We start from the raw sequence: 22351 nt of genomic DNA, 5'->3' as shown, positions 1-22351 counted from the left end.
TGGCTCCCGGTCCTGCCTATCGGCTTTTCAGCGTCCTAGTCACACCGCGTACTTCTAATACGCGCGTTCTAGGGCCTCTATTCACACTGGAACCTTGACCCCGGACTTGGCACATGATCGGACTTCCCCACATGAGCGCGAACGCGCAACCGGAGACCGATGGTTCTCCCTCTCCCACAACTACCGGCCTCTCCTCCAGCATGGAGGCAAAAGAAGGGCGGATTGGGAACGCTTTTGCGTGCGAACGTTGCCGAAAACACAAGGTAATCCATCCTTGTAGTCCGACTATATATCTTTAGCTGCTGACATGTCTTCTCCAGGTACGTTGTGTTCGCTCCGACACGCCCAGTGTTTGCCAGAGGTAAGTCTGCCCGCCCGTAGAGTGGCTCAACACAAACTAACACGTGCCCAGATGCCAAAAGGCTAGAGTGGAATGTGTAGAACATGTTGCGCGCAGACGGCCAGCAAAGGCGCGCGGCGATGGCCCGTTACCTACTAAGCTGCGCGAGTTTGACAAGAAGCTGGAAAAGTTGTCAACAATCGTCGCAACACTCCCGCCTTCTCCGGCTCCACCCAGTCTACCCTCGCAACTCCCCACACTAGAAACTTCTCAGCAAACAACAACACCAATTCCAGTCGTATCTCAACCCATGTCTATATCGTCTATTCCCAGGACATCGGCCCTTTCCGCCCATAGTCCGCAGCCTGAAAATTCATCGCCATTCTGGGATTCCATGAACGACACCGTATCCTGTCTCGGACGACTAGATCCAGTTATCAGGTCCATCACCTTGGTACATATGCAAGCTTTGCTCGATACATACCGCAGCATGGCCGACTTTTTTCCATTTGTGCTGTTACCTAGGGACTATCGCTGTCAGGACCTCTTTCAGCACAGACCGATGTTGACCTTTGCCGTGTTGACGGTATCTTCCTATGATTCCGTGGTGCTCCAGCAGACGCTAAGTCAAGATTTCCGCAAAGTGGCCATGGCCAAGATCATGAAGGGTGAAAAGAGTCTTGATCTACTACAAGGGTTGCTGGTCTTCATCGCGTGGCATCATCACTACATGGACACTCAGGCTGTTTCAATTACCATGCTCCTTCAGCTATGTTTGGGCATAGCCAATGATCTAGGTCTAGATGCCTTGGCCAGAACTGTAAGGAGTCCTATGCACAAGAATGACATCTGGGATAGAGAAGCGAAGCGGGCCTACCTTGGGTGTTACTACCTGTCATCTAATATAGACCTCATGCAACCTGGCAAGGCACGCTCCATGTCACACACTAGCACACTTCGAACCTATGCTTCAGAACTAGCTGCTTCCTGGGAGAACAAGTCAGACGCCGTCCTCCCTATCATCATGGACGTTTGTCAGTACATGGAAGATGTCGAGGAGACGTTCCGAAATCAGATTGAGCAAGCGGTAATTGTCCGCACTCAAGTAAAGCGCTTGAGTGAAAAGTGGGAGAACATCCAGTTGGCTGTCAAGCTACGAGCGAATGACTTCAGTAAGTAACAACAACATGTTATGGCTATGCAGTACTAACACTACTAGCAACATTACATTGGCTCCAACTCGCAGCGCGTATCCAACTATATCGGAAGGCAGCTACTGTTGAGTTTTCAGATCGAGAAAACACACCATGGGCCTCGGGCTTCCAACTATCGCTTCGCGTTACCTTGGTTCGATCGGTCGAGCAGTTCCTCGACAACACCACAAAGCTTACTTCCACCCACTTTGAGTTCGTTTCTCTGGTTGACTGGCTCAATCTAGTAAACACTCTTACAAACCTGAGTAAACTGGTACTGCACGCATCGCCAATGCCCGGCTGGGACCCTGCCGAGCTGCAAATTACAAAGACATTCGACCACTTCCGTGACCTGCTATCATCGCAGATGCCTCACCACCATGGCGTTCGGGATAACAGCGAGGATGCTTTTGAGCGGTTCCGCCGAATCACGTCCGCCATGAGAATCGCGCTGCATAATGCACAAGGTATGAGTAGCCCAAATGGTACCACATTCGAGCTTGCGACAGGTTCAGGACGCACCGTCTCTTTGTTACACAATCTGGCCTTGCCCAAGATCAACGGCGGCGCACTGAATGGAGGGGAGAAGCTGCCGAGTCTACGCGACATGAACCCCGCTGTCGACATAACTTGCGAAGACTTCCACTGGAAATTCCTAATGGGCACCGTTTGATGGAGGATGCGACAGAGAACCTGGAAGTTCTTTGTCTCCTTCCCAAAACACGGTGCATGAGGCGTTTCTTTTTACTTGCTTTGATGCCTTGTCTGCAACACGTTCACATCTCTACGCGGTCACAAGCGCAAAAGGCCTTGTCCTTACAAGGCGCCATATCAGCTATCACAAATAACACCACGGTTGTCTCCGCTCGGAAGCCAGACCAAATTCCGGCATTTCGGAGGTTTCGTACGACACATCATCCGGAACCGAGGCTAAATCACCCCACATTCCGAGTGCAAGCCACACTTCAACGACAACCCCACAAACAACCATTGGTGGGCCTTCCGGGGAATTTTCCTTGGCCACTCCGGGGTGGAAACCGGTTATTGGCCTCTCTCTCCCGCTTTTTCCATTACTTTCGTTCACGTGTAGCGTATTACTCCATTTTTGATATATACCCAGCATGAATCAGCAGATAGATGCGTGTGTTTTTCCCTCTTTTGTTTACTTGGGCCCCAGGTGCGGTACCAGAGTGGAGCGCGCATGATGGCTTGGTAGTGGTGTGGTTGCCTAGTTAAGCCACGGGCTTAATTTTCGGGGCGTCACGCGACAGTGTCGTCAGTAGCGCAGTGTAGATATGCAGCCCCCTCGTTTAATGAGATTAATCCTAGTCCAATTGTACATGTTGTGTACTGCATCGCTAACAGTATGGCGTGGTGACTGAAATCTAAGTGCTGAACTGATTTGAAAAGATCTTCACAGCCTTCTCCATCCACTAGACTAAAAACTGCATAACATGCGGGACTGCCACAAACCGCACTCCAGTGGAGAAGTGGACAAAATGGCGCCGAGAACGTTGGCTGAACAACTACCGGTACACGAGATGACACACCTACCGCTCTATTCACATCCCGAAAAGTCTTGCACAATGTGAAAGTGGGAACGTTCACCACCGCATCTTTGAAGAACTCTCCCGCCGATAACCTCCAAGTCCACAGCCGCGCACACTTGAACGAAGCCGCATACATTCAAAATTCCGATACCAGTAAACCTCACATTCGATACACTGTTCCAAGAAATCATGTCACAAGCTCTGGCTCTTAAGTTTGGTACCGTACGCCAAGCACGGTACCAGTACCGTGGTCCAAACCACACAGTCTCAGTCACAATCCATGGCTTGGTCGAAAAAGATCTCTCCGAACCTTGGTAGATGACGGAAGGCTGGTATGTATGTCTTCCTCGTCTCTGGGATCTTCTTTCCTGTACAACGTTTCGTAATACAAAAGGAAGTAAAAAAGCAATACACACAACACTTCCACGCTTCCATTACAGCACTCCACATTCATGCAACACCCAACCATCCTTCCAACCTCAAAAAATGGGTAACTTCTTCTCCTCACTCCCAAACGAGTCTAGGCCCTCTGAGCTTCCGGCAACATTCTCATCGAAGTCCTCATCTACGCCTTCACAAAAGAAACAAGGTTCTCAGCCTCAGACTAAAACGCCACTCACATCATCATCATCATCATCATCATCATCACGAGCTGCGTACACTCCTGGTCTCGATTCCGGATTTGATTATGGATGGGGATATGGATATGGTTCTGGATTTGGGTCTGCGATGGCGGCAGGGACGACAAGTGGGAGGAGGGGGTTTCATGACGCGGGGCATTATTGGATTGGGATGGAGGGGAGATTTAGGGGGTAGATGGGGGAGCGGGGAGAAGAGGAGCGTGCTAAATTTAACGAGCATGGATTACATGATATGACGAGAGCTCTACCGAGGAGTTTCGACCTTTGATTTCTTATGAGAGCAGTTAGGGGGGAGTGTGGAAGGACAGGAAGGAGTACCTAGAAGATGAGAAGGGAGAACGGCGTGATGGAGTGATTTCAGGGTTGAGATGTCCTCATATCTGGTTTCTTCCACTTTAGCACGTTGCTGTGCTCTTCATGCGTACACCTTTCCCCTAGTCTTTATGACCTTTTTACGGCGCAGTAATATTCACAGAAAATTTCCAAACTTTGTATCCACACATTCACTCCACAAGTGCGTTTCTCCGCTTCCCTTCACCCTTCACTATATCATGTCTTCCAACTTCTTCGGACATCACTGTACATCCACATGCACTTCCTAAATTTGTCAATGTTCACTTCCTAAATTTGTCAATGTTCACTTCCCTTTCCAGTCCACCTTCCCTCTTGAAATCCCAACCACAACTACAACTCTATTCTCGGTACCAACAAAAACACCAAAGACACATAGACACATTCATGTCCTTTTCGCACCGACTAAAGCGCTGTCGTAGCCAACGTAGCGCCGCATCCCAGAACTCCAAATCTTCTACATCTACATCTACAACTCGAAAAGGTACTGCAGCCTACACCGTTGTCCATAACGGTAAAGATGGCGTCCCTACCCCTGCTCCTCCGCCTTCTCCTTCATCTTCGCCTTCGCCTAATGCCACTGGAGCAGCGTCATCTGACACCAACACCACTGCTACTACCGTCCGACAAGAGACTAAACCTAACAAGCCTGGCAAACCACATACAGCAGTAAAACCAGAAGACAAAGACGTAGACGAGGTGAAGGATGTGGATAAGATAGATGAGGTGCAGAACGCGCGAACTATACTTGTCACGCCACCGGAAGACCCAATGCGCTATGCAAAGTACGCGCGGGAAATGACACAAGGGCCGTATTATACGAATGTGCTTTGGCATCGACGGGGGTGAATGGAGTGCACAAGGGTTGCAGAGGAAATCCTACATTGGTTCAACGTTTGGAATGGATAAAGACTGGGTTACATGGAGGTTACAGAGTGAGCTTGAATATAAAAAAAGACTTGTTTTCTCAGATATCGTCTTCGTATTTTTTTTTAATGAACTTTGCTGTACTTGTACTAATACAACGCAATGGAACCGGGTATCAAGGACGCCAGCCAGCTAAATAAAACGCCCCAATGTCACAATGCAGTGCAGCGCAGACCGAGTCAACACTGGTCTACAATGCTGACTTCCCATAACCTCTTTTGCCCGCTCCCATCTTCATCCACCTTTCCACCTCCAATCTTCTATCCAATCTTCCATCCCGTCTTCCATCCCGTCTTCGCTATCTCATCATCCTAAAAACATGTCCCTCAGTACTAAAAACCCAACTATCCAAACTCGCCACTTCGACGTCCGAAAACGTCAACCAGAGGTACTTCAGCGTCTCAGCCGGCCAAAAGCTCTCCTGCATATCCACCCAATTCCCACCCTCTTTCCCCGTCTCCTTCGCATCGTAGACATCCTTCAACTGCGCATACCCGTACGGTGCTTTGCAATGCTTCTCTAGCGCCTGCCATGCCTCCCACGCCCACTCCCTATACCGCTGCTCGCCCGTAATACGCCACGCGTAAAACAGACTCTCCACATACTCTGGTCTACCCTTGTATGCGGGTTCCCTCGCCCAGATCCCACTCTTGAGCGCTTCGTTCTTCTGGCGCGTCGTCTCTGGCATGTAGAGAGGAGTGTCGTAACTGAATTTCGGGATCCAGGACCACGACTCTGGTCCGATTTTCGTGGGCGTGCTGGTGTATGCGTGATGACAGCCTTCGAGGAGAGCGAGTGCAAAGGTGTGGAGGTGGGGTTGGTCGTAGAGTCTGGAGGCGAGGAGCACAGTTCCCGGGGCGAAGCAGGCGAGGTGGCCCTGGTGGTTTTCGTAGCGTTTGTCGTTTTGGCGGCCAATGTAGAGGTGTTGGGTGTAGTGTTCGGCGGCGGGGGCGGAGCGCGAGCTGAGATGCTTGCGCAGCGAGTAGGCGGCTTGCAAGAAAGTTGTTTTATATGCAGATAGGTGCGGGTCAGAGGGAGGGGCGAGGAGCGTCATTTTGACTAGGTATTCGTAGTACGAGTCGTGGCCGCCGTCCCAGTGTCGGTGTCGGCCCACGGGCTGTCCACTCATGATGTCGATGGGAGCGTCGACCATGCCTGGCCATGGTGTCTTCCAGTGCGACCATACGAGGGATGCCCAGGCGTTTGTGGAGTTTTGCGTGTAGATGTGGTCGCCGGTCAGTTTGGTAAGGACGCGGTTCTCGAGTATGGAGGAGCCAGCTCGGGCAGGGCCTATGGCCGGATGTTCGAACTCGCGCTCTGCTGGGTCGTCTTTTAGAATGAAATGGGGGTCTGGTTCGCCCTGTCCGGTGCTGAAATCTACGCGAGGCCATAACATGCCGGTAGGGGTATCGTATGCTGGAGCAAGCTTCTCTGCCAGAGTGATGGCATGCTCGAGTATCAGATCGCGCGCCTCGCCCGTCAGTACATCTTCCGGTATCATTCCGACGTCGTATATTTCCACGACCGACAGGAGGCCGCCTAGATAGCGTATCGTGGTCTCGAACGGGTCTACGAGGTTTGTTGCTTGGGTGAAGTCAATGGCCAGTATGTGCTCGAGCGAATGCGCCAGCTCGTCCCACAGTCCCATGAGAGCCAAAGTACTAGCCGAGTCAACGATGAAAGCGCCCCAGCCATTCCTGGACGTCGAGTTTCCACCCGACACAGGCAGGACATCGTCACAACCCCATGCATTCTCCCGGTACTTCCAGAAGGTGTATTTCATCGCATCCCGCACGCTCTTTGCGCGCGCCTCTTCCGCCTTTCCCGTGCCATTCCAATTTGCATATTGTATCTGCGCGCCGACAGACGGCACGTCTCTGTCGCGAATAGTCGGGTTCTGAAACTCCTTGAAGAGCAGGTAGAGGGTGATGACGATGATGGCGGCGAGGAGCTTGAACGACGACTCGGGATTCCGCTCGAATTTGGATTTGCCCCAGCGGCGGAAGCCGGGCATATTTGGAGAATGGGTTCAAGGCCTTATGCTTATGGTTGCTGGCAGAAGCCCTTCAAGTTGCGGGTGGTAATAGCGCCAACATCTGTCCAGACGGTTGCGGAGGTAATGCGGAGGTGCGGCAATAGAGGCGGGCGTTCCAAAAGCTACCATGTCATCATGTGCGTGGGACGAGGGCTTTAAGGACTAGATTTGGAATGTCCACGTCAGCTGCAAATCTCTGTGAGTGCGACATTAGTTTGGTATGCGACGCGTTCCTGATGGACTCTGGCTTGGCGTTGTGCACTTTTGCGTTGGCATCGCACATTGCGATTCTTGGAAGCTCCGCCGTCTCACTCCCCGCATGTCAGCATGGCTGTTTGGCAGTACGTCGCAGCCAGACTACAGTCCCGATTCCTAGCTAATCGTCCAGGTGGTTCAAGAGCATACAGCCCAAGACGCGCATGATGATTGGCGTGGGCATCATGGCATATGCAGCCGCTGGTCTCTACCTATCCGACAAGGCCGAGGAGAAATTCGGTCTCACTCCAACTGAGCAAGATCGAAAGCAACTACGAGAAGCTCTACCAAGGATATCGCCAGTCGAAAAGCGAAACCCGTAATCAACCAACGATGCCGGCGCGAGTAGACGAAGCACAAGTCGAAAAGACACCGAGAAGACTCAAAGAAACGTGTCAGATAGGGAGAAACGTAACAGGAGAGTTGAAACGAAGGCATATGAGTCATACAGAGAATAGCAACCTTACAACCTCACCCGGCTCTTCTCCATCCTCCTATCACGCACTTTACGAACGTCATCTTAGCAGTTGAAGCAAAATTCCAGCTTTACTACAATAACAAGGGCAAAACTGAAGTACATTACTACAAGAAACTTGCACACTCTGCTCACCCACTAAACCAGTAATCACTTCTTCTGCTTCTTCTTATTTAGCGAACTTGCGGGAGGGGAGGTTGCCTTCCTCTTCCCCTTCTCCGTCTCCTTCTGCTTCTTCTTTTTGGCGGACTTTGGGGAGGGGAGGTTGCCTTCCTCTTCTCCTTCTCCCTGTTATTATCCTTCTCTTTCCCACTCCCACTCCCACTCTCAATCTCACTCTCACTCTCACTCTCACTCTCACTCTCACTCCCAGTCCCAGTCCCAGTCCCAGTCCCAGTCCCAGGGTTGTTGAGCGTCCTAAGATAATCCTTTGGTGGCCAATGAAGTGGACTTGCTGCGAGGAAAGGCTCTGTCAGAGCTTCGGTATCCTGTCCATACCTTTTTATAAACGCATCAACCGCTTCCTCATCATTCTTGAATTTTTGTCCGTACTTTTCCCCGTATTCTCTGCGCCAGACCGCGAGAAGCCCTCTGTTCTTTTCCGCATGCTGCTCTCCTGGCCTTATGAGCTCTACAAATTCACCAACGAATAGGCGATGCAGCCGGCCTCGTGCAAGGTCAATGTCGAGTCGGCCATCTTCGTTCAACATTCGGTCTCGTACTGCTTGTGGCAAGTTTTGCGTCCATAGGCGCACTTCTATATCTGTGATAGATATGAATGGCTGCGGGTTCAGATTCCAGTATATGTCGTCCATTCGCTGTCTGATAGCTTCCCCGCCCAAACTCAGTTTTCGATCTTCTGGTGCAAATACATATTCATCCTTGCGCCACACTTTCACGGCGGACGACTTAGTGAAGCTGCCTTTGTATGTGCGCCAAAGGACAGCGCGTTGGGCGCTCTCGTCGTTCCCCCGATCAGTGTCCTTAAACAAAGCATCATTTTCAGCTACATAAGTCCTAAAGTTTGTACCGCTGGCTTTGATTGAAGCAAAGTCGGGATAGGTGACAACATTAAAAGGGTTCGGGGGCTGTCTCGTTTTCGGTGGCACAGGGGGGCCTATTGATATACGAGGTTGGTCAGCACCGCTATTGTCCGTGTTTTCACCTGACCTCTCAATCCCACGCTCATACTTGTTTCTCAGCCTGTCCTTAATGATATTCGGTTGCAACTTGAGACTAGGGTCATTACGATCCCTGTCGTTGAAGACCTCGGGATCGTTCAGCCAAAAGTCCACTATGCGATCATCCTTCTCGTCAGCAAATTCGACAGCAGAAAGGACATGTAATGCCGCTCTGAAGCTTATATCAGTAGCTTTTTTGGCTTGAGGACCGAGTTCCATGCGTTCGAGGGCTTCCGCATTCGCTTCTTTCCACGCTTCAAGCTGCTCGGCGGAAACGACTTCCTCGTCACCAAAGTCTGTCGGCAATGCTGAAATGCCGGTAGGGAGGTTGAGTAAGGACCTGTATTTGCGTTTTGGTATTTTAGACAGATTATCATGGGTTTTTTGCCTTTCAACCAGGGTCTCGTACGCGCGCCTGTAGCGTTGCTCTTTGGGTTTGACGCCAAGATAGGCTTGCTTGTTCCCGCGAAGCTCCTGTCCGAGGATTATCTTGGAGAAAGTGGCGTCGGGGTCGTCGGGATCATATCTGAAGACGTCATCATTTCTATCTTCGTCGTCGGTATTATCGATATCTGTATCATCATCAGGTTTTCCACCAGAGCCCGAACCTCCTCTACGAGAACGATGGTTTCCATGAGGCTTGAATTCAAATGCGTCGAAATTCACAGGATCTGCTCGACCATCAAAGGCACGATAAGCCGTGGCAAGCAAAGGCCCCAGCGCCTTGGGCCTGAGAATACGAAAGACATCTGACGTCATCTTAAGAGGAAGCTCATCATCCTGTTGAGATTTTTCGCACTCATGTCGAATCCACTCCTGCATATCAACTCTGGTACACAAGGAATGAAAACCCATGTCCCGCTTGTTCCTATCCGAATTCTCGATACGAAAGGAACTGCGTAGATGTCGGAGATACGTTGGGTTGTTGTACAAATACTCCAGAAAAGCAATCACATACGGCCCACATGCCCCATGGTCTCCTTTGAATGCGTTGTCACGGGTTTGATGAGGGACGTATTTAGCCGTCTTTGCGTCGAATCGTCCACGTTCGTCGCCAAGGAGTTGCTCGATACCACAGAGAATCTTGCCGGCAACTTCGCCGGGACGAAGCATTTGTCTAATTCGATACTTATCGGCGTGGCTCCTGCTACGCTCGAGATCCAAGAGCCCATCAAACCATCGGGCTGTTCGCTTTGTTATATCGACAACCAAGAGGCCCCAATGGCTGCCCATGTCGATGGTTGGTTGTGGTGGTTGTGGTGGTTGTGGTGGTTCTGAAGTGTTCACTTGAACAGGGCTGTTCTCTTTTGTGCCTTCAGTTTGCTGCGTAGCTTCCGCACCCCCTTTGGCTTTTTTAGCAGCCTCTTTAGCTTTATTAGCAGCCTCTTTAGCTTTATTAGCAGCCTCTTTAGCTTCTTTAGCTCTCTTATAATTCTCTGCAACCCTCTCCTTAGCCTTTTCAAGTTCTTCCTCTTTAGCCTCTTTAGCCCCTTCGTCTTCAGCCTTCTTAAGTTCTTCTCTGGTCTTTTCAGCTTCTTCCTTAGCTTCTTTATATTTTTCTTAGCCTGTGCAGCTTCTGCTTTAGCCTTCCTAGCTTCTTCGGCGGTTTTTGTTACATTTTCGTTAAGTTTTTGCATGGCGATGATGATGGTTTCACTGTCCAGGACGCCATCGGACACTGGAACAACGATATATCTTTTCTCCTTGGGTGTACTCTCAACCAATGGTCTCCGTTGCTGGTGTTCCGCTTCTGCTTCTTTCGCACCCTTACCCCAATTATACAACTCGGTGCCCTGGTACATGGGCAGTACCCCTACATCGTTACCACTTTGACGATTGTGCTTATTTGTCAGAACAGCTAGCGCAAAATCGATGGCGGTGTCGTCCAGCCAATTTTCGTCGTCCTCGGGACGTAAATTGTTGATTGCAAGGTAGTCTTTGACGCTGATATTGCAAGTCACTTGTGCATTGTCCTGCTGTATACCAGTTTCAACGCTACACAAATTTCTTTTCAGCCATGCATTCAAGTGGGCCTGCTCTGTAGATGGCTGATCGCTGGTAGCTGGTTGCGCCATGTCGAAAAGTCGATATATCGCAAAAGTAATCGGTGCGCAGAAATGTTTTTGAAGACCAAACTAAAGCCACGAGGGAGATGTTGTCGAGCAGACCAACAAAGACGTCCGCGTGCGTGAGGGGGGACATGCCGGCCATGGATGAGAACGTCGAGTTACAGTAACCATGACAAAGAGCACTTTTAGTCATGGTCGATTGTCCAGAGACAGAAACGGTCAATTCGTCCCAAGGCTAGGACAGAGGTTTTTCTTTGATGAACCACTAGGGTGGCTTTGTTTCGACGTGCGGGTCAAGTTCTATCACTTGGTGATGTACGGACTCGACGACTTCGCCGAATTACGGTTCTGCTCTTGAATTAGTTCTTGCTGCATTCGTGACAGGTGGTGGGGTTGGTTGCGCAGAGGGACAGCTCGTCTTGCAAGCAGGCGTAGACGTCGGAGACCACAAATCCATCATTTGAATCTACTAGGCGTTAGATTTCAGTTGTAACATCGCGGTGGACGACACGATGGGATTACTAGGTGAGCTGGCATATGGGGGATGGTGCGTCACTGCGTCTTCGCAGGGAAGGCACGAAAATGGCCACACCTGAGTGTCATAGAATACTTGACCGTGTGGGTAAGCGCCTAGTAGGCGTGTCTGGCGACTACAGTGGCCTTTTCGCACTAGTATGTCAAGTATTTTATGACAACCGGGTGGCCATGCGATACCAGGCAACCACGTGATTGAACCGACAAGTAAAACAAACAACTCAGTATTAGGGGAGGAGGTATCAACTTGAATTCGGGTAGCTACGTAGAGATATCGGGCTCGGGGGAAGTACATGTTTACACAAAAGACAAAAAAGGGCTCGTGACATTGCAAAAAAGGAGAGACGATTGATCGTATCCAAGAGAGGTCGGTGACGGTGTCATGTAGCGGCTTACATGCGGCTGCGATAGGGCCGAGGAAGAGGAGCAGATGGCTGCTGAAAGAGCCTATCTGGCAACCTGTTCCCATACTGATCGAAGCGGTAATCCTCCTTTTGTTCAATCCACATCTGCTCTCTCATGTCAGCCTCGGTGCTAACATTTCTAGAGCTTGCTACCGAAACGGGGATTGTAGCCGGCGTTGTAACCACTCACCTCGCGTTCAGTGTACTTCCGGTCCAGTGGCACTGGTTGCGGATTTAGTATCTCTTCGTCGCCAAAGCCCGCGTCGCCTTTGAACTTACGCGAGTAGCTGGCGGCACCAATGGGTTGTGGTGCGCCATACTCTGCGTATTGTCCTCCGTGAGTGCTGTACTGACCTTGGCGCTCGAACGAATCAGGACGGCGGCCGAGCGGTTCAGGGAAGGGACGAGCCTGGTTGTACCTGTCCTGGGTCTGGATGGGGTACTCGGAGCGGTAGTGGTCTTCCTGTTCGTAGCGCTCATCGTAGTGGGTCTCGTAGCGAGCGTCGCGATGGTCACGGCCGTGTTGCTCCCAGTGAGCGTGCGAAGGCTCATAGCGGGGACCATGACCGCGCTCGTCCAAGTGCTGAGGGGCAGGACCGCGGTGGCGCTCGTCAATGTAGACGTCGCGATGCTCTTCGTAGTGAGCCGGAGGCTGGCGGTCGCGCTCAACATAGACGTCGCGGTGTTCCTCAAAGTGCTGCTTGGGCGCACCATCACGCTCGATCCAGACTTCCCGGTCAATGTGCGTAGCATGGGTGGGTTGGTGGTGGTGATGGTGCTGAGGTTGAGGCTGAGGCAGAGGTTGAGGCTGGGGAGGCGGTGGAGGAGGAGCCTCTTGATGAATGTCAATGTCGATGTGAGTCTCCTTCTTGGCCGTCTTGTGCTTGGGCTCCTCGACCGGCTCCAGAGCGGTCAAGTAACCCAAGACCTCGGCAAGACTGTTGTGGGCAATGTTGAGTTCTTTCTCCCTGTTCTCCAGCTTCTCCTTCTCACTCATGACCCAGTAGACGCGGTGCCTGATGCCGATGCGACGGCCGTCCTCGACATCGCCCGCAACGCGTTCAGTCAGTGGTGTCATGTTCTCAAGGGCGCCGCGCACGTCGCGCATGCAACCGTAGACCCATTTGGACTTTTCAGGATTGGCCTCGAGGATGTCGTGGATTTCGCGCACCGAAAGAAGACGTCGAACCTCCTCCAGGTCGGATCGCACGCGGCCGATGATGCGCACATAGACGGCATTAGAAGGGCCAACGTCACGGACGCGTTTAGCTTTGGTGAGAAATTCGGCGAGTTTGTAGGCACCTCCCAGAGCGGCACCGGCGGCGCCGATGGTCATTAATTCACTTCTAGCCATGTTGGGCAGCGGTGAGGTAGCTTAGGAAGCTACCGGCAAGGTGAAGGTGTTGGTATCAATTGAGTGTGAGTGTAAGAGGGCCTGCGTCTCTGCGGGTACCTGGCGCGAGCATCCCGCGCAGGTTCAACCGGCTGCAGAAAGTGGAGATGGGCGCTTTGGTGTTGTTGTGTAGGAGAGTTCGATCGAGGTCTGTTCAGCTCGCTCAGGGCGCTGAGGCATGGGCCATGTTCGGGGGCTGGGGATAGCAACCTCTCCTAGTACCAATGTGGCTGCACTAGACTGTCGCTCATCACCCTTCACAACCAAACCAAGCTTGTGCTTGGCCCTCCAACGTGCATTGATGGATCCACCCGACGAACTGGTGGTCGACCTGCGTTGCGCAACGAGCTGATCGTCTTCGCAATGGCGATGATCCATCAACAAACGCAGGTCCCTCACCAACATCCGAACCTGCATAGCACAAGCTCTCGTAAACACACTTTGCCCTTCTATTGTTTACGCCGTCTGATACGCGCTTGCACTTGGATAACCCCGGTCCAAACTGTCATCTCCGCACTGGCAGCGTGCCTGAAAACCGGATTTTCTTCCCTTTTCAACTCTATTTACCACGTTTTCAGCCAATTGCCGGGCCGGGGCTTTATGCAACATCAGGCGCTCAACGTTTTCGCGTCCAACTCTATTTACCATTTACCGCAGTGCTTTCACCTGCAAAGTGCATGTGTATTCGCCAACTGACATTGTTCGTCTTGCGATTGGTGGCTGGGGTAAATAATACCAGCCCTGTATTTCGACTTTCCGCCCTACTAGCCATATTTTACGCCAATTTTGGCTTTATTTACCATATTTTGCGATGAACTGCCGAACACGAGGATCATCCAAATTCAACTCGGTCCCCTCGGCATCCAACAACGCTCGATCCTTCTCCTCTAACTCCAAGTCCATCGCCTTCATCTGCTCGTCCAACTTGCTGTCTGTTAAGCTCACCGTCTGGAATGGCGCATGCTTGTACAGCACGCTCAATATAGCTCTGATGTCTGTGTCCGCCTTGCTTGAGCGTTCTGCAAGTTTTTCGTGTGTTGATGTCGTGGCTGACTCGTAGTGATCTTGCAGTTTCTTGCTTCGCTCGAGCTGCGTGTGCTGCAAGAAATCTTGAAGCATCTCGATATTGTCTTGATGGAAGGATATGCCCGCGTGGCGAAGTGCATCTTGTAGTGCAACGGGTAGATCCAGCATTTGGTTAGGTTTTAGCTTGACCATGGGCGTAAAGGCAGTCGTGCTGGAGTTCATTCGTTTGTGTGGAGGCCGTGGCGTAGCTGGGAGTATCTCAGGCATACGTTTTGCAGCAGCAGCTTGGACGTATGCGAGTGCCTGTTGAAACTCGTCGCTCTCTGTCGCACTCGTAGCTAGTATGTCGAGGCGTTTACCCATGTATTCCAGAGTTGAAAGTACCTGGACCCGTCAGCAATGATCCTATCTAGACCATTCTTTTACTCACATAGTTGAGCCACGCAGCCCGCGCCTGTGCTCTTTCTCTGTCTCTGCGCTCCTTCATGTCCGTCATAGGCTTGCGTATATCGTGCTCAACAACCATTTCAGCAATAGATGCAATCTCCGAGTGAAGCTCCTCCAGCTCTGCCTGTAGCGCGACTTTTCGTTCCTTGAGAGCCTCTTCCGACTCCTCTGCAACTCCGTTTTGCGGGTTTCCAATGCTATTGAGAAACACGGTATCAACGCGTGCCTTGATTTCCGCGATCCGATACGAGATGATGGCCTTGCACCATTGCTCCATTGACTTGTCGTCCTCGTTGACTTCGGGGTCTGTCACAATTTGAGACATCAATCCTGGGAGTCGGCTCAGAATTTGATCATCAGAAGAGAAGCGCTCCGAGAGGTAGCTCTTGAGCGAGGACTTTTCATGATCGACCTCCCGCTGTGCGTCTGTCATTTGCTCTGTGACGGATCCAGCAACATCATCGACCTGACCACATCAATACCAAACAACAATATATACAGCGTAGAGACTTACCGAAACATCCAGCCGTGCCTTCTCCTGTCCCTCTTTCCTTCTTCTCTCGTTCCTGGCATGCTCGATATTCAGATTGGGCTTGTCGAGAACCTTGAGCTTCATCAATGCATCCTTCTGCGCTTCTAAGACCTTACACTGCTCCTCGATTGCTACAGTAGAGCTTTGCAGCGATTCAATTGCTGATGCGATCTCATAGTCCAAGATGGGTCGGATGGGTTCACCGTCGCTTTCGTACTGGTGCAATAGACCCTTTTTCTTCAATGTTTGGTACCTAGCCGATAGTCAGGATGAAGTCGATATATGGCATCCCCAGACGTACAACTCCAGTTCTTCTTTGGTCAACAGTGTCTCTTCGTGCAAATATTCCTCTACCCATGCCGCGAACTCGTGGTTTGTATCCCCATCTTCGAAGCTCAAAAGTATCTTGTCGAGATCTACATTCAGACCTCTTTCCTCGACGACATTCAGCAGGTGGTGAGCTGCCTGTTCTTCAGCCATGGTTACAGGTTGGGTGTCACTGTTTGTTTCTTGACAGGTGCTAATGCAGTTAGCTTGGGTACATGTGGCCTCGGCCAGCCACACCGACCACACGCGCAGTCGCGTTTTGGCCCTGACGCGCCTTCAACTTTCTATGGCATTCGCAGCAACGCCCACACAACTACACTCCACATACGATTAGAGCTACAATGCCTCCAAGCGCTGTAGAGCCCGTAATCGCTACAGAGTCTGCCAAAGAAACTATGCAGCAAACTAAAACTACTACACAACCCGCACCACACAACCCCGCGCATGAAGAGCACCAATACCTCTCTCTAATCCGCAACATACTCGAAAATGGCGAGCACCGCCCCGACCGCACTGGTACTGGCACATACGCCCTCCCCTTTCCCCCACAGATGAAATTCGCCCTCTCCCAACCATCATCAGACCCCACCCGCCAAGACCCCGACCTCATTCTCCCCCTCCTCACAACCAAACGTGTATTCCTCCGAGCCGTAATCGGCGAGCTCCTCTGGTTCGTCGCCGGAAGCACACACAGCAAAGCTCTCTCCGACGCGGGGATCAAGATCTGGGACGGGAATGGTAGCCGCGAGTACCTCGACAGCGTGGGCTTGTCACACTACGAAGAGGGTGAATTGGGACCTGTATATGGATTCCAATGGCGGCATTTTGGCGCAGAGTACAAGGGCCATTCGCACGATTACACAGGCGAGGGCGTGGATCAATTAGCGGAAATCATCGACAAATTGAAGAACAAGCCGTATGATCGCCGCATCATACTCAGTGCGTGGAACCCCGCAGATATCAAGAAGATGGCACTACCACCATGTCATATGTTTGCACAATTCTACGTTTCGTTTCCAGGACACAAGCAAGGCGAGGAGAGACCGAGGGGCGTACTGCATTCACTGCTGTACCAAAGGTCTTGCGATATGGGTCTAGGTGTTCCGTTTAACATCGCTTCTTATGCCTTGCTAACACATATGCTGGCGCACGTTTGCGACTTGACGCCGGGCACCTTTACACATACCATGGGCGATGCACATGTGTATCTAGATCACGTGGAGGCGCTCAAGGTGCAGGTAGAGAGGGAACCGAGGGACTTCCCCACGCTTAAAATCAATAGAGAGATAGGGGGTAGTATTGATGGATGGAAAGCGGAGGAATTTGAAGTCATTGGGTACAAGCCCCATGCGAGTATTGCTATGAAGATGAGTGTGTAGGAATGGTATGATATGTGTATATGAATTGGGCTATCAAGATGGACATGTCAAGAATAGATGAAGCGGTTTGCATACTCGGCGATGAGCTATGACACGAGAGCCCTTGCGACTACCGCATTGTGCTTGCAACAGTCACATAGCCGTGCTCATGGACGTGTCAATCTTGGCCGTGTCGAGTATACCAATTGCACCATCTGTGTGCTTTGTAGATGAAACGAACACACCGAACGGCGACCGATTTCTATTTCAATCAACTAGCAACCTTTACCAATCAAGTAGAAACAAAAGGCACGTGTTGGTAGGATCATGCTATGATTAGCAAACGTCTATAGCATGTACCTCGTAAACTCGCAGGTATACACTGTCAACGTGGGGATACCGCTGGTTGCTTAGACAACACAGCCGCTTCGCACATGGCGGGCAAAACGCAGCGCTCGACGCAGCATGCGGCCCAGGCTTAGGCTTGCATCAAACAGCCCCTTCAACCACCAGACCAGAACCCACACCGCCTAAACCACTGCTTTTTGGACGTTCACGATACCTTTTTCTACATCACCAAAGACATCCTACATACATCTCTATACATAATGGTATGTAAAAGTTCCCGTTGGTTTGCTCTTTTGCGCGGAATGCACCAGCCCCGCAGTGTAGTGTGCCCTGAGTGCTCGTTGGCCGCCGCGGCTAGGTCGACCCTGCCTGCCTCTCAAGCGGAAAGCGGCAAGAACGAATAGGAGGGTGCAAATAAGCATGTTGTCCTTGCCTCGCTGCTGTGTTACACAGCCGCAAAGCTCGACTTCTTTCGCTGCAGGAACGGCACAACAACACTCTCACTGCAATCACCCCCCCACTAAGAGATTTGAAATCGCGAGAAACGGACAATAATGGATAACAATAATCAGGCCTCAACAAACTATCGCGAAGCCTTCCAGCTCTTCGACAAGCGTGGCAACGGCCGTGTCGACCGCGGTGCCCTCGGCGATCTTCTGCGCGCATGTGGACAGAACCCTACACTTGCTGAGATTGCGGATCTCGAGCGCGGTGTTGGAAATGACTGTATGTTTTGTCTCTCCTCCTCGCGACACTACATGCGACACATGCCAGAGTCGGCGTCTACTTTCTACAAGTAAAGTTGGCTAATATCCCCCCAGTCGACTTTGAAACCTTCTCCAAGATCCTCAACCGCCCCGGTGGCTTCCGCGAGCCATTCGACATCGAAGAGTACATCCGCGGCTTCCAGGTCTTCGACAAGGACCGGAGTGGATTCGTGGGCAAGGGTCAAATCAAGTACATCTTGACCAACCTGGGCGAGAAGATGAGCGAGGAGGAGGTAGACGAGCTGTTCAAGAGCACCATCGATGCTAGCAATAACGAGGTCGACTACAGGGGTACGTTCACCTCCCCTTTCTATACCCCGATGTTTGTTACATAAGAGACAAGGGAAGCTAACAAATTGTGCAACACAGAGTTTGTCAAGACGATCGCGGAGAACTAAATACTCCGAAGCCTACCCTAGCCCCCAGCCTCGGGCTGTTTTGGCTTCCGTGATACATTTTGTTTAATGCGAGCATGTCTGTAACGGGTCACGGTCATTTTAACTTTGGCGTTTGAAATCGGTTCCTTTGGAATTATAAATATCTACTCTTCTTCTTTGATATCGTACGATAGGGAAGCGAAGGGAAAGAGGGGACGGAGTTTGCATTAGCTGAGCTATATGCAAGGTCAGCTTAGTAGTATATGTGGAAATCAACGCAAATGCAAGCCACTTTCACACCACGGTCAATCGATGAGACGTGATGATATCGGGGAATTTGAGTAATCTTGCGAACCCCGGCGTTGGGATCATGACAAAGCTTACAACCCTACACAGTCACTCCACTCATTCACATTGAAAACAGAAGTGCAAACTCAAAGTGTATATTCCAAAAAGATGAATTCGTCTATGAACAACATGATCAGGCTCATCTAGTCTTGATTGTACGTAACATGTATCTTTGCATGAGAAACCTTGCGCGCCAATGAAGTCTTGGTGGTGGTTGGGTGGGTATCTAGATATCATAAATGCTCTTATGATAATGTATGATAAAATGCAAGGGGAAAAGAACAAGAATAGCAAAAAAAAGGGAAAGGCAAGCAAAAGTTTAACAAAAAACCATGCATTGTTATTGCAGCCACGTCCTCGGACACCGGAGATAACAAACATGCAAGAGAAACGCCACAGAATAAACACCGAACAGGACTGAACCGAACTGAGACAGGGAACGCCTAAACGCAGCCAACTTTACCAAAAGAAAAAAAAAGGACATGTTCGTCATGGGGCGTTACTGGGTCTGTGTATCGATCGCATCGTGATTGTAGTGGTGGTGAGAGTGGAGGAGTAGTGTGCAGGCGCAGGCTTAACTCGGTAAACACAAAGCGGGGAGTCCGTCCAGACCCCAGCCGCCCATTGATTGCGGAGGTTAAAGTCGGTGGTTGGTGCATGCGCATGGCCAGAAAAATAGTTTGCATGACTACTTTCTTTACTCCGCAACCGGTGAGATAAACCAGTGGTGTTTAGTTATGGCGCCGACGCCGGCACACGCACGCCCTCGGCCGTGGGGCGGAAAGCGGAGACGCCTCCTCCACGCCTCACGAATCGGGCTTTTTCCTCTTCACGCCTTGACTTCGGTGACACTCACGGTCGAGCCCATGGGCGCGCCGCTGCCGGACGACTTGTTGTTGCCCATGATCATATCGCTGGTCTTGACAAAGCCACCTGGAAGCAGGAAAACGTAGTCTTCGCGGCGGCCTGTCCGGTCGACGGCGAATTGCTGCCAGTCGAGCTGGTAACCGACGACGAGGCTGCAGCGGCCGCAGCGCTGGAGGTAACGCTTCTCGAAGCCGTCTTGCGACGTGATGATTTCGGGCTGTCGGTCCTGGCGTGTGCTGAGGAGGAGCCCGTAGTGGTCGTGAGATGGGTTGGGGGCTGTGTTGCTGCGTGCGCGTCCGTTTGCGCCTACTGCTGAAGGAGCCGCCGGGGGCAACGGCATGATATGTGCAGAGTCTTGAGAGTGGCGGCGTGTGGGCAGCGAGGGGAGGGGGGTGGTGGTTGCCAGGAGGAGATGGCTGCAGAGACAGTGGTAGGTGTATACTGTGTTGCTGGCCTGGAGGGAGATTTTCTCCTCGGGGGATGGCGAGGGCATGGCGAAGTAAGCCCGGGAAGTGGTGGCGATGTCCATTGTGTATGTGGTTGTGGTGTTGTTGTAGTTTAGATTTGTTGGTTGAGATAAAGGTTGTCTCGGGGTGACGGTAGGTTTATGTAGTTAATTTGTAAAGCGAAGGTTACGGTACCGATCAACGGGGTCCGTGATTTGCCTGGCGAATCCTGTCGGGGCTTACAACACGCGCTATTGTAATCTCGTGTGAGTGGAAGGTTGTGGAATGATATGATATGAGTGAGAGACGGGGAGTCAGGTCCAGATGTAGTGAGTGGGGTGGGCACACAGAACAATAGCTGTCACCCTCGGAGGTTCCGACTGCACTTTATACAAATTTCCCCCAAGGAACGAATCTCGAAACGGGAGAAGGGCTTGATCCTAGTTTCTTACAGGAAACAAGCGCGTAACTGGGTGGATAATGGGTAGGTGGATACGAAGGAGAAAGCCTTCTTGCAGTGCCTTCCTGGTCCGGTCTGGGATTGGGGGGAACAGCGGCGGGCGGCAGGGGAACGCCAAGAAAATCTGCAGCGAGGGCGGGTTCTTCTGTCCGTGCGTGGGCGGACGTGAGGCGGAGTGATTGACGTTGACGTGCTGGAGGGTGATTTGTTTGAAAGAGCGTCCGGGCTCGAAACTCTATACGACAGCCAAGCTCACTTGTGAGACCGCTTAGAGCCAAGCAACCGAGGGGGGACAGGAGAGTCAGACGTGGGACTCTTTGACTCTGGAAAAGGTTGCAGATGGATCGGAGGGTCAGAGAAAAAAGGCCCACTTTGGTGTTGCTGCTCCACTAACTATCGTAATTTGATAACAAGACGGCAGAGAATAGGATAGACGATGGAGAGTGGTAGTATGGGAATGGGACCGGATTTATAGTGTAACGTCTGCTTCAGGCTGCGTGAACATGCAAAGGGCGCGTTGGCCGGCGTCATTGCATTGCACAACCGTCCTTCCGCAAAAGCAAAGCAGGCCATGTCAGCAGCACAGGGCCATTAACCCCACGATGGCATCCCCACGGTGTTGGCCGCGTCGTTCGTTTGTGCGAATCGATGTGCGGCAGGCCAGCACGCGTTGCAGCTTTGTGCGTCTCATTTGGCAGCCTGGCCATGTGACAGGGTGATGCTGCAATGGGCCGAGAGGCCAGCGTGTGCACACGCCGCTCTCGCCTCAATTTACCACGGCGAGTTTCGGATTCGGACTACCTGCGTCTGCATCTGCGTCTGTGTCTGTACCCGCCAGCTGGCCGCCGCCGTCCCGCCCACTTTGGACGCTTCAGCACGCCTTGGCTGGATGTTGCGGCGCGAGCTTGCGACGACTTGGCTCAGCCACGCATTGAGGCCGATTCCCCGGGGAAGATGCCGCTCACAAAGGATGTCATCAAGTTTGGGACCTTTGTGGTTACAAGTCAGGTGAGTAGTCTTTTTCCCACCCACTTTCTTTTCTTATTGATTATGCGCCCGTCTGGTCCCGACCAATTTGACTTGGGCTTACGTGCTTGGTGCTGTGTCGAGTAGGTGTTCCACGTAACACGCCTGTCCTTTGCCATAGTCAATCTGAAGCCCCTCCTGCCCGGCCATGTCCTCGTATCACCGCGCCGAGTCGTGCCACGCTTCAACGACTTGTCCGCAGCAGAGGTCCAAGATCTCTTTCTGACCGCCCAGCGCGTCTCGCGCATGGTTGAGCGTGTGTTTGATGCCTCATCGCTGAACATTGCGATTCAAGACGGCGTAGACGCGGGACAGAGCGTGCCTCATGTGCACGCGCACATTATCCCTCGCAAAAAGGCCGATCTGGAAGAGAAGGGCGGCACCGATGCCATATACACCATGTTGGAGAGCGAGGATGGTGATTTGAACAAACACCTCAAGGAGAAGAAGCGAGCTGCCAGCACAGACGGAGCTGAAGACAAGAAGAGGTCTCGCTTCCCGGCTGTCGACAACGAGAGTCGCAAGCCCAGGAGCGATGAGGAGATGCAAAAGGAAGCTGAATGGCTGGCACAGGAGATGGACAAGGATGAACAGGCAGCAGGCAGCAACGGGGACGACTGACTGCCACCACGGTAGCCTATTATTTGTAGTCGCCTTCATCAAATACCGTACCT

General features: G+C 51.7%; 12 protein-coding genes across 12 annotated transcripts; 6 read left to right on the top strand and 6 right to left on the bottom strand.

Moving 5' to 3' along the window:
- Positions 1 to 131: 131 nt before the first annotated feature.
- Positions 132 to 2206, top strand: PtrM4_070780 (Zn-clus domain containing protein; the record flags this gene model as incomplete). The annotated part of the gene is made up of 4 exons (XM_001941613.2): positions 132 to 263; positions 321 to 361; positions 413 to 1512; positions 1560 to 2206. 4 exons carry the CDS (start codon positions 132 to 134, stop codon positions 2204 to 2206), a joined length of 1920 nt encoding a protein of 639 aa, XP_001941648.1.
- Positions 2207 to 5346: 3140 nt separating this feature from the next.
- On the bottom strand, positions 5347 to 7016 carry PtrM4_070770 (Glyco-hydro-47 multi-domain protein; the record flags this gene model as incomplete). The annotated part of the gene is made up of 2 exons (XM_066105926.1): positions 5347 to 5393; positions 5447 to 7016. The coding sequence occupies 2 exons, from the start codon at positions 7014 to 7016 to the stop codon at positions 5347 to 5349; spliced, it is 1617 nt and encodes a 538-aa protein (XP_065964553.1).
- Positions 7017 to 7364: 348 nt separating this feature from the next.
- Positions 7365 to 7615, top strand: PtrM4_070760 (uncharacterized protein; the record flags this gene model as incomplete). The annotated part of the gene is made up of 2 exons (XM_001941617.2): positions 7365 to 7378; positions 7426 to 7615. The coding sequence occupies 2 exons, from the start codon at positions 7365 to 7367 to the stop codon at positions 7613 to 7615; spliced, it is 204 nt and encodes a 67-aa protein (XP_001941652.1).
- A 569-nt stretch (positions 7616 to 8184) lies between these two features.
- Positions 8185 to 10181, bottom strand: PtrM4_070750 (uncharacterized protein; the record flags this gene model as incomplete). The annotated part of the gene is made up of 2 exons (XM_066105925.1): positions 8185 to 8221; positions 8266 to 10181. The coding sequence occupies 2 exons, from the start codon at positions 10179 to 10181 to the stop codon at positions 8185 to 8187; spliced, it is 1953 nt and encodes a 650-aa protein (XP_065964552.1).
- A 50-nt stretch (positions 10182 to 10231) lies between these two features.
- Positions 10232 to 11023, bottom strand: PtrM4_070740 (TolA, Membrane protein involved in colicin uptake; the record flags this gene model as incomplete). The annotated part of the gene is made up of 1 exon (XM_066105924.1): positions 10232 to 11023. The coding sequence occupies one exon, from the start codon at positions 11021 to 11023 to the stop codon at positions 10232 to 10234; it is 792 nt and encodes a 263-aa protein (XP_065964551.1).
- Positions 11024 to 12189: 1166 nt separating this feature from the next.
- Positions 12190 to 12627, bottom strand: PtrM4_070730 (uncharacterized protein; the record flags this gene model as incomplete). Its single annotated transcript, XM_066105923.1, has 1 exon — positions 12190 to 12627. The coding sequence occupies one exon, from the start codon at positions 12625 to 12627 to the stop codon at positions 12190 to 12192; it is 438 nt and encodes a 145-aa protein (XP_065964550.1).
- A 166-nt stretch (positions 12628 to 12793) lies between these two features.
- Positions 12794 to 13294, top strand: PtrM4_070720 (uncharacterized protein; the record flags this gene model as incomplete). The annotated part of the gene is made up of 1 exon (XM_066105922.1): positions 12794 to 13294. The coding sequence occupies one exon, from the start codon at positions 12794 to 12796 to the stop codon at positions 13292 to 13294; it is 501 nt and encodes a 166-aa protein (XP_065964549.1).
- Positions 13295 to 14140: 846 nt separating this feature from the next.
- On the bottom strand, positions 14141 to 15833 carry PtrM4_070710 (uncharacterized protein; the record flags this gene model as incomplete). The annotated part of the gene is made up of 4 exons (XM_001941620.1): positions 14141 to 14758; positions 14805 to 15287; positions 15336 to 15606; positions 15655 to 15833. The coding sequence occupies 4 exons, from the start codon at positions 15831 to 15833 to the stop codon at positions 14141 to 14143; spliced, it is 1551 nt and encodes a 516-aa protein (XP_001941655.1).
- A 188-nt stretch (positions 15834 to 16021) lies between these two features.
- PtrM4_070700 (ThyA, Thymidylate synthase) lies at positions 16022 to 17059 on the top strand (the record flags this gene model as incomplete). Its single annotated transcript, XM_001941621.2, has 1 exon — positions 16022 to 17059. One exon carries the CDS (start codon positions 16022 to 16024, stop codon positions 17057 to 17059), a length of 1038 nt encoding a protein of 345 aa, XP_001941656.1.
- Positions 17060 to 17940: 881 nt separating this feature from the next.
- On the top strand, positions 17941 to 18551 carry PtrM4_070690 (FRQ1, Ca2+-binding protein (EF-Hand superfamily); the record flags this gene model as incomplete). The annotated part of the gene is made up of 3 exons (XM_066105921.1): positions 17941 to 18112; positions 18208 to 18444; positions 18523 to 18551. 3 exons carry the CDS (start codon positions 17941 to 17943, stop codon positions 18549 to 18551), a joined length of 438 nt encoding a protein of 145 aa, XP_065964548.1.
- A 1156-nt stretch (positions 18552 to 19707) lies between these two features.
- On the bottom strand, positions 19708 to 20238 carry PtrM4_070680 (PAT1 multi-domain protein; the record flags this gene model as incomplete). Its single annotated transcript, XM_001941623.2, has 1 exon — positions 19708 to 20238. One exon carries the CDS (start codon positions 20236 to 20238, stop codon positions 19708 to 19710), a length of 531 nt encoding a protein of 176 aa, XP_001941658.2.
- A 1139-nt stretch (positions 20239 to 21377) lies between these two features.
- On the top strand, positions 21378 to 22298 carry PtrM4_070670 (HIT family hydrolase; the record flags this gene model as incomplete). Its single annotated transcript, XM_001941624.2, has 2 exons — positions 21378 to 21659; positions 21765 to 22298. 2 exons carry the CDS (start codon positions 21378 to 21380, stop codon positions 22296 to 22298), a joined length of 816 nt encoding a protein of 271 aa, XP_001941659.1.
- Positions 22299 to 22351: the final 53 nt, after the last annotated feature.

The sequence above is a fragment of the Pyrenophora tritici-repentis genome, chromosome 2, assembly GCF_003171515.1.
Source record: "Pyrenophora tritici-repentis strain M4 chromosome 2, whole genome shotgun sequence".
Taxonomy (NCBI): Eukaryota; Fungi; Ascomycota; class Dothideomycetes; order Pleosporales; family Pleosporaceae; genus Pyrenophora; species Pyrenophora tritici-repentis.
Note: the sequence above shows the minus strand (reverse complement) of the source record. Positions and strands in the feature narration are given on the sequence as shown.